A 10,049-nucleotide genomic window follows, 5' to 3' on the forward strand; every position below is an offset into this window, starting at 1 on the left:
TGGTTCAGGCTCCATCTCTGGGGCTTGCATCAGCTGTTCACCAACAATCCACGGTTGGTACACTTCTCCTCTTCAGCCATCTTGGCGGCTGCTTGGAAAAGAAGACCCCATTTTTCATTGCCCGGTAACTGTAGGAAGCCAGGCTTCAGCCTGGCTCTCAGATCCAAAGCTAATATAATTTCACAATCCTCCCTATAAAGTTTATTTGGATTTAGAAAACTCTAAGGCCAAGGGCCAAGTTACTCAAGCATGTCTGGAAAGCCGTTGCTGGCAGCTACCTCGCGCCTGGAGCCAAATCTGAGAAGAGCGGAGCAGCCAAGGACAGGTCAAGAGCACTTTCTATTTTGGGCCCGCTTATGGTTGTGGACCTGGCTGGAGGCTGCCTCGGAGCAGGCTGGCTCGGCCTTCTGGAGGTCTGGTTTACCTCAATTCTGTTTCCCTTGCTGAAGCGCTAGCCTGTCCACACCTGCTGCAAAGCTGTAACTGAGCCAGAGGGGCTGATGCAAGCTGGTGTTTGTCCCTGGCCTCTTCTCCTGGGCTTGAGTTTCACAAGTTCAGCAGCTGACTGGGGCAGCCACCTGGCACTGAGCCCTCAGCCCAGGCAACGTTTGGCTCCTCCTTTTCTTCCAGGAGCTCAGAGCCCACTGGAATGAAGGTAGCTATCTGCTGGAAGGGAACAAGAGAGGGCAGCCTGCCAGTGGGCATGGGGCAGGGAGGGACACCTCCAAAGAGTAAAGGATCTATAACCTCTGGAGGGCGCGACAGCGGCCCAAGTGGGGAGACAGCCTTTCCTGGGGCTAGACAGTGTTGGCGGAGGAGACCTCTGCTTAGCTGAGTGAGCCACGAAACAGCCTTTGGCTAGTCAGTCAGTCTGTCTGTCTGTCTGTCTCTCTCCTATTTTAATGAATAAATGAAAATAAAAACAAAAAACACACATACTTTGGTTTTTTATTTTTAATTTTTTTGTGGGGACATGTACTGGCATGCGTGTGCCATAGCACAAGTCTAGAGGTCAACTTACGGAGTCGATCCCCCCACCATGCGGATATTGGGGGATCAGACTCAGGTTGTCAGACTTGGCTTCAGTCTTCCTTCCTGGCTGAGCCATCTCACTGACTTATACATATATATTTCAGTCAGTCTCACATAGCCCAGGCTGACCTCCAGTTTTATGTAGTCAAGAGTGACTGTGGACTCCTGACCCTTCAGCCTCCACCTCTCCAGTGCTGGGATTACAGCTGTGTACTTTGCCTAGTATGTACTAAATCCTTGCTCACGCTGCTTCTGAGATACGCAGGAGACCTCCCAGGAGGCTTTGGGAATACCCACAGCCTGTGACAGAGCAGTCACACACTCTAGGTGATGCCAGATAAGGTGAAACCACTTGCTTTTTTTTTTCTTTTTGCCACGTTTGTCACCCACCAGCCCTTCTTGCATTGTGCATATAGCACAGATCTGTAGACCTGGCTGTCTTAGAACTTGTAGAGTAGGGTGACCTCAAATTCAAGAGATCTGCCTGCCTCTATCTCTTGATCGCTAGGATTAGTGCTGTGTGCCACCATGCCCAGATATATTCTTTAAAAGTTGGTTTTAAAAACATTAATTTTGAGTCAAGAACCTCACACACACATTGGGCAAGCACTCTACTACCACCGAGCTGTATCCCCAGGCCCAACAATAAGAAATCATTTTTAAAAAATCAAGATATAGCTGATAAAGGTGCTTGCTGTCAAGACTGACAAACTGAATTCAGTCACTAGAAGCCATTGGCGAAAGGAGTGAATGGATTCCCAGATGCTGTCTGCTGATCTCTGTATATGTACAACAGCACCACCAAGTGCCCCCCATCAAAGATAAATTTTTTTAAATATTTATTTATTATATATACAATATTCTGTCTGTGTGCATGTCTGCAGGCCAGAAGAGGGCACCAGACCTCATTACAGATGGTTGTGAGCCACCATGTGGTTGCTGGGAATTGAACTCAGGACCTTTGGAAGAGCAGGCAATGCTCTTAACCTCTGAGCCAATTTTTAAATATAAAAAAATAAACCATGAAGAAAAAAAAGACACCGACTAAACAAACAAGCAAATAAACAAATAAAGAATTTCAAAAAAAAAAAAAAAAAAAAAAAAAACCTCTGAGCCATCTCTCCAGCCCCAAAGATAAATTTTTTAAAATAACAGATTTAGGTGTATGCCTGTAATCCCAGTACTCAGGAAGCAGAGGCAGGAGGACTGACACACACTTGAGCCAGCCTGGTCTACATAGCAGGTTCCAATTCATTTGGGGTTATGTAGTGTGACTCTGTCTCAGAAAACAAAAGCAAGATAGAACCAAAACATCTAAGATTAATCATGCGGGGGTCTGGAGAGATGGCCCAGCAATTAAGAGCGCTGCTTCCTTCAGGGAACTAGGTTCCTTTCCCAGCACCCACACAGTGGCTCACAACCACCTGTAACTCCAGTTCCAGGGGATCTGATGCCCTCTTCTGGCCTCAGGCCTCAGGCTCACAGGTCATACGTCTGCATGTATGCAGACAACACACTTGTGAACCGGAAATTGAAATTTAAAAAGAAGAGATTAATCATAAAGAAGAGATTAATCATAAAGGGTCTGGCCACAGAGTTTATCAGGAAAAGGTGCCTGCTGCCAAGTGCAGTTCCCCAGAAGCCACGTTACAGGAAAGAACTGACTCTTAAAAGTTGTCCTCTGCGCAAGGTGGTGGTGGCACACACCTTTTATCCCAGCACTCAAAAGGCAGAAGAAGCAGATCTCTGTGAGTTCCAGGCCAGCCAAAGTTACACAGTAAGACCCTGTCTTGACTAATAGAGGTTGCAATCTATTGGGTGAGGAGGTCATTGTTGGCAGAGACTGTTTGTTTCCAACTGCACAGGCCCAAAATAATCACACAAACTTTATCATTTGCAATACTGTTTGGCCAATAGCTAAAGCATATTTCTAGCTAGCTCTTACATCTTAAATCAACCCATTTCTATTAGTTAATATTTTACCATGAGGCTTGTTTACCAGCAAGGTTCCAGCGCATCTGTCTCCTGCTGCAGCTACATGGCCTCTCACTGACTCCGCCTTCTTTTCTCCTCTATCTGCTTGGAATTTCTGTTTTGCTCTATCCTGCTAAAGCCACTGGCCAAAACAGCTTCTTTATTAACCAATGACAAGAAAACATATTCATAGCATACAGAGAGGAGCCCCACATCAGGCTGTAGCAGAGCAGCTCATAGCATTGTAGATAGGAAGTTGATAGAACCAAAAGAGAAAGAAGTCAACATAAGACATAGCCTCCAAGAAGAGCCACCCACAACAAACTACCTACTTCCTCCAAGCAGATTCCACTTCCCACAGTTCCATCACCTCCCAAGAGCGCATCCAAATTCTGAACGGTTCACTCATTCAATAGGTCAGAGTTCTTAGGATCCAACCGAGCCTGGAAGCCTCCTCATAAACCCACCCAGACATGTGCTGTGCATGTATTCCTAGGTATTCCTCCTCTCAGTCAAGCTACGTCATCACTCTTTCCACATTTGTCTGTTTGCTGTTGCTATAACACAACACCTGAAACCAGACTGAGGGTGCAGCTCTGTGTTAGAGTGCTTGCCTAGCAAGTGTGGGGGCCCTGGATCTATCCGTAGTACTGATAAAACAAACAAGCCCAAAGCTGTGAAAACTGATATGTTTACACACACACACACACACACACACACACACACACACACACACACACACACACGGTGTTGGAGAGACTGCTTGGTGGCGGAGAGCACTTGCTGCTCTTGCAGAGGACCTGAGTTCAGTACCGAGCACCCACATGGAAGCTCACAACTGCCCGAAACTCCAGCTCTGGAGGATCTGATGCCCTCTTGTGGCCTCTCAGGGCACCTGCAACACACGTGGTATACACTTACACAGATGCACAGGCATTTACACATAAATAAAAATAAAACAAATCATACACACACAGTTTATCTGGGTCATGGTTCTAGAGGCTGCAGAGTCCACAAGCACGGAGCCAGTATCTACTTAGCATATGCAGGGTGTACCCCAAAACAGAGGAAGCCATTCTACACTGAGGAAAAGGTTCTCTTTTCTCTTCTCTCCTTCTTAGAAAGTTGTTAGTGTTATTACGGGAGCAATGCCTTCATAGCCTTTTCTTTTCTTCTTTTTTTCTATGAGGGGGAGGATTGAGAGGGTTTCTCTGTAGCTTTGGAGTCTGTCCTGGAACTTGCTCTGTAGACCAGGCTGGCCTTGAACTCACAGAGATCCACCTGCCTCTGCCTCCTGACTGCTGGGATTAAGGGCAAGTGCTACCAACCCCAGTTTATAATCTTATCTAGTACTAATTACTTCAGCCTCCAAATTCCATTATCATGAATTTGAAGATTTACTATGCCAGAACCAGATAAAGCCTCAGCAAAGGACACACACAACTTAGGCTGAATTCTGTGGTGGAGGCAGGTGCTGCCTCTAAATCTGGGGTTCTCAGCCTTCCTAATGCTGGGACCCTTTAATACAGTTCCTCATGTTGTGGGGACCCCCAGCCATAAAATTATTTTGATGCTACTTCATAACCACAATTTTGCTGCTGTTGTGAATCATCATAATGTAAATACCTGTATTTTCCAATGGTCTTAGGTGACCCTTGTGAAAGGGCTATTTAACCCCCAAAGGGGTCGTGATCATCAGGTTGAGAACCAGTGCTCTAAATGGAGAAAGAGAGAGGGATTATTGTACCCCTCTGATTTCTCTGCCAAGTGCTGGAGTCTTCAAAAAGCCCTTTCAGGTCTGGGAATGTAACTCAGTAAGTGCCTGCCTCTGCCCCCACACTCAGCCTAGCTTGTTTTTCTTTTGATAGAAGGACCTAATGTATTCCAGACTGGTCTCCAACTCAGTCTGTATCTGTGATCTTGATCTTCGTGTGGTATTGGGGATCGAACACAGGAACTTGTGCATCCTAGATAAGCTCTCTACCATTTGAGGCAGACTATTTCTATGCTGCTGTCCTGGCAGGAAGGCTGTGGGGCTTCACCTTCTCCCTGCGCTTTACAAGGGAGGTTTTCAGATTAAGGGTCTCGAGAATTAAAATGACAATCTGCAAGCTGGTCTCCTTCTGTTCTAAGACACGTCCTCTATCCCGAGTGAACCACCCCGCCTCGTGCCTCGGTTCCCCCCCCCCCCCCCCCCCCCTCCCCCCCCCCCCCCGCCAAAGCAGAGCTCAAAAAGGCACTTTCCCTTCCTCAGCCCAGGGAATGCTCAGAGCGTCCCTCTGCTGAGCTCCGCCTGCTCGGTGCTCTGATTGACAGCCTGTCTGACCAATCTGCGCACGGAGGATGCACGTGGTGGGCAGTCCCGTGGACACGCATGCGCCTGTGCTTGCTCTGGGGATGGGCGCCTTGCGTGTTTGGCGTTGGGTTTCGGGGACCTGGCGGCCCGGGTTCGGAGCTGGCGTACGGTGGAGAGATGCAGGCTTCGGCACCGAGGCCCGGTGATTATAACACTCTACTTCCGTGTAGGAGGGAGGCTAGTTCAAGGGGAGGGCAGGTCCGGCATTCAGATCAGAGCATGGGTTCTAATCCCAACTGTGCTGTGTGACCCGACACGAGATCCATGGCGCGCTGAGCATCTGATGCCTTTTCTGTCGTCTTGGGCACATGTGGACCTCAACTGTCAGCTGAGTCCGGGAGTTCTGAGGCTTTTGTAAGAAAGGGTAGTATGGGCGGAGGAGGTACCAGTTTCTGTCGTGTTTCTCAGGCGTCGCCCTCAACCTCAAGCTTCCAGCAAGAGCAAGGACCCAGTGGAGGACCAGCCCTTCCCGGGGCTTCTGCGGACAGAGAACCTCGGCGTGGAAGAGCTGGTTGACGTGCTGAAGGCAGCTGTGGTAGATCAGAAAGGTGAGGGAGCCTACTGCTCCTGACCCTCCGACCCCCTGGAGCCGGACCCTTGTAGTTGCAAGAGCCCGGCCAACAGTCACAGCCCCTTCTAGCCTAAGTCAGCGTCGTGGGGACAGGCATAGGAAACCTTCACACCGCCCCTGCGTTCAGAGATCCGCAGTAACAGATGTTAGTTTCCTGTCAGAACAAACTTTGGGGTTATAACTGGGGCCTGTAAGCTGCGTGCTGTGCACCTACCTTGAGGAATAACAATTTCTCTGAACCTCTCAATTCTTGTAGCAATGAGGAGGCTACACAGTACTGGGGGAAATATGGCTCCTGGCTTGAGAGATCAAGCGTTCTGATGTGAGAAATGATGGATCTCTGCTGTTTCTGGGAGGGGTGACCACACCTGTAATTCTAGAATGTGGGCGTTAGAGGCAAGGAGGATCAGGAGTTCACGACCAAACTTAGTTATAAAGTGAGTTTGAGGCCAGCCTGTTTGAGCCCATCTCAAATCAGACCACCAAGTGTGAATGAAAGACCAGAACAGCAGACGCAAAGGCCCTGGGGTGCGGGGAGCAGGAAGTTCAGTTTGGAGTGGGGTTGGGAGCTTATAACCCCCGAGACTGCATGCACACAGGCTGCCCTGCTTTTGGTGACATCTACGGAATGTTTCAGGACCTCTGGTGACACTGAACAAGCCGCAGGGTCTGCCTGTGACAGGTATGGGCATGGGTAAGGAGGGAGAGGTTGGTGGGGAGGAGATGGTTGGATGGTGCTCTGGCAACGTGTCCTCTCCCTCTTCTCAGGGAGACCCGGGGAGCTGACGTTGCTTTCTGTGCTGCCGCAGCTGAGCCAGGCCCTGGGGCTTGGACACCGGGAGCTTCAGGTTGTGCGAGCACCTGGAAAGTGAGTGTGCCTGTGGTGGGGCGTTTAGTTCACACCCACTGCTTATAGAAGTCCTATGCAGGTACTTGGCACTTGGTAGACCCTCCGGCATTGGCTCTGAGTTCGGGGGGGGGGGGGGTGGGGTGGGCACAGAAAAGGTCTTATGGGTTGTTTCTTAGGAGGCGTGGACTGTAGCCCTGGTGTTACTGTTTAGCCTTAAGCTGATGTTCCTGTTTGTTTTGTTTTGTCTTTGTTTTTAGACAGGGTTTCTCTGTATAAAGCCCTAGCTGCCCTAGAAATAGCTCTTGTCGACCAAACTGACCTCAAATTCACAGAGATCCGCCTGCCTCTGCCTCTCGAGTACTGGGATTAAAGGCGTGCGCCACCACCGCCCAGCTATAATCTTGTATTTTATGTGCACTGGTGTTTCACCTGCATGTATGTCTGAGGGTCTCAGATTCCCTGGAACTGGAGTTACAGTCATGAGCTGCCATGTGGGTGCTGAGAATTGAACCCGGGTCCTCTGGAAGAGCAGCTAGCGCTCTGAATTGCTCAGCTCTCTCTCCAGCCCCTTGGAGGTCTCCTTTAAAAAGACCAAAGATTTGTTTTTATTTAATGTGTGCGTGTTTCACCTGCCTAACGGTATGTCTGTGCACCTCAGTGCATGCCTGGTGCCCAAGAGGCCAGGAGAGGGCATCAAATCTGGAACTGGCATTTGGGCAGTTGTGAACCACCGCGTGGGTGCCGAATGCAGGTCTCTGCAAGAGCAGCCATCTGGCCCTCAGTTTTGAGACCCAGGGGCTTTATGTGACGTGTCCCCTTCTTCCAGGGAGGCCTCTGGGCTTGTGCTCCTCTCCAGCTGTCCCCAGACAGCAAGCCGCCTGCAGAAGTTCTTCGCTCACTCGAGGAGAAGCCAGAAGCCCACAGCCACCTACTGGTGAGCGGTGCGGGGTGACTCCCAGGGCCAAGGGACAGTCCCGGGTGGCTGCTCTGAGACCTCCTCTCTTTTTCTCAGTGCCATCACTGATGGAGTCCCTGAGCCTTTTGAGGGGACTGTCAGCGTGGCTCTGAAGCTGGAACGCATGGATGGCATTGATCTTGTGAGTCAGAGAAGAGAAGCCCTTTCAGGTTTTGCCTTACAGAGGGGTCTGTACTGTGCACATGGAGTGGGCTAGGTCTCCTGTTCCCTACCAGGCAAGTGACTACTGCCTGTTCTGAGGCCCTGTCCTAAGTCAGCTGACAGCAGGGATGGCTCCATTGGGGCTCCTAGGTGTGTGCTAAGTCATTATTGGCCGGTTCCCTAGGCAGTCCCAGTGACATCCCCATCTCGAAAGGACATCCTAGAAGGCGTCAAGAGGACCCTCAGCCATTTTCACGTGATGGCCACAGGCGGTGGCTGTGCCCTGGTCCAGCTGCAGCCGCTGACAGGTGGGTCTGCTGGGGAGATGAAGCCCTGTGAGGAAGACGGAGCTTGGCAACAGGCAAAGAGCATCTGGTGGACCCCAAGGGTGTGTGGATGGGCTCAGTGGGAGGCAGCACTTCTAGGTGCACACCCACAGTCTAGCATCCAGGGGCTTCTGCTCTGTAGGGCTGACTCCCCAGATGTGGTGGGATGCCGGCTGTCACTGTCCTGAGCTGCTCATGGGCCTCTCTCAGAAGGCAGAGGTCACCTCACAGATCCATAGGCTCTGGGAACGAGGACAGACCTTCCTGGTCAGGAAGAACACCGGCTTCTCACCCATCTTTCAGTGTTTCCCAGTCAACTGCAGGTGCACATGGCTCTGCAGCTCTGCCCGGTGCTTGGGGACCACACCTATGCTGCTCGAGTGGGCACTGTTCTAGGCCAGCGCTTTCTGTGGCCGGCCACGACCACCAAACCCCAGAGACAGGTAGGTCCTCAGGCCCCTATGCCCGATCCATTGTGTGTGTGTTGGGGGGGGGGATGGCTTGTCTTCTGTGTCCCTGTGGAGCTGTGTGGCTCAGACAACGTCATACTCCCTCAGGCTTCAGCAAGGGGGTAGCTGATCTCTAACAGGCCCTGAAGTCCACCATCCCGAGTGTTTGTGTATCAATTCTTCTTTGGGTTAAGTCCAGCGGATGGGCGTGCAGTAGGAGTGGGCTTGGCTCTAGGCAGCCACTTGGAGACAAGGACTGTTGCTTTCTGGCCAGAGGGGGAGATGAAGTTTTCATGAATCGTGGCTTTGAGGGCCAGGTCTGTGTACTTTTCTTCACATCCCATTGACCAGAGGCTTAATCATACGGCTTCAGAAACACAAAAGAGGCTGAAATGTAATTTAGCTCTGTGCAGAGAGAATACTCTGCCTGACTGTAGAGAAAATGACTGCAGTTGCAGTAAACCAGGGAGACCCATCAGAGCTGGGTCAACCTTACTGCAGACCAGGGAGGCCCATCAAAGCTGGGTGCTCCTCTGGCTGGAGCTCAGATGGGCTGCTGTCTTTCCCACCCCAGGTCCTGGATGAAGCTCTCCTCAAACGCCTCCGCCTGCGCCCTTCCCAGGTGGCCCAGATGCCCTTGCACCTGCACCTGCACCGCCTCCTTCTCCCAGGCACCCGGCCCAGGGACCCTCCTGGGGAACTTGTGGCACCTGTGCCCTCTTACTTCTCTTGGACCCTGCAGCGCCTGCGGCTCTCCCAGAAATAGACAGCATCTGACCCCAGTGGAAAATGCAAAGAGGAAGGGCTGTGACCCACCTCACGGACCTGGGCTCCTTATCTGCCAATCTAAGATCAAATCCCAGTTAGGCTACTTGCTTGCTGTGTGGCCTTGGGCAGTTGACTTTCCTCTGGACTTAAAATAATAAAAGCCCTACCTCATAAGCCTGCTTTTGAAGATTTACTGAGAAAGCAAATGTTAACCAGGGACTGTGCTCTCTGCTCAAGTGAACAGTGGCCAGGACTGGAGGTGGCATCTGCCCTACTCTTAGCCAAGAGGAGCTTTGTTTGATTTTTGAGACTGGGCCTCTCTGTGTATCCCTGGCTGGACTGGAGCTCAGAGATCCACCTGCCTCTGCCTCCCGAGTCCTGGAGGACAGGCATGCACCGCTGTATCTGCATGAGCTCTTTTCTGCCTCCCGAGTCCTGGAGGACAGGCATGTACCGCTGTATCTGCATGAACTCTTCTGACTTTGATTTCAACACCCTGCTCCCCTCCCCAGCCTGCCCAGGACACAGTCACAGGCTACAGATAGTACCGGCAGCTAATGCTCTGCAGGCAGGAAATGCCACACTTTGCTTATTTCTTGTGGCTTG

The 10,049-nt window shown here is 51.0% G+C and overlaps 1 protein-coding gene across 1 annotated transcript; it reads left to right on the forward strand.

Moving 5' to 3' along the window:
• The first annotated feature begins 5,378 nt into the window (after positions 1-5,378).
• Rpusd3 (RNA pseudouridine synthase D3) lies at positions 5,379-9,617 on the forward strand. The gene is made up of 9 exons (XM_038319525.1): positions 5,379-5,504; positions 5,771-5,910; positions 6,571-6,615; positions 6,702-6,801; positions 7,610-7,717; positions 7,796-7,880; positions 8,085-8,208; positions 8,530-8,669; positions 9,250-9,617. Exons 1-9 carry the CDS (start codon positions 5,404-5,406, stop codon positions 9,439-9,441), a joined length of 1,035 nt encoding a protein of 344 aa, XP_038175453.1. The 5' UTR covers positions 5,379-5,403; the 3' UTR covers positions 9,442-9,617.
• Positions 9,618-10,049: the final 432 nt, after the last annotated feature.

This window comes from Arvicola amphibius, chromosome 2 (assembly GCF_903992535.2).
Source record: "Arvicola amphibius chromosome 2, mArvAmp1.2, whole genome shotgun sequence".
Taxonomy (NCBI): Eukaryota; Metazoa; Chordata; class Mammalia; order Rodentia; family Cricetidae; genus Arvicola; species Arvicola amphibius.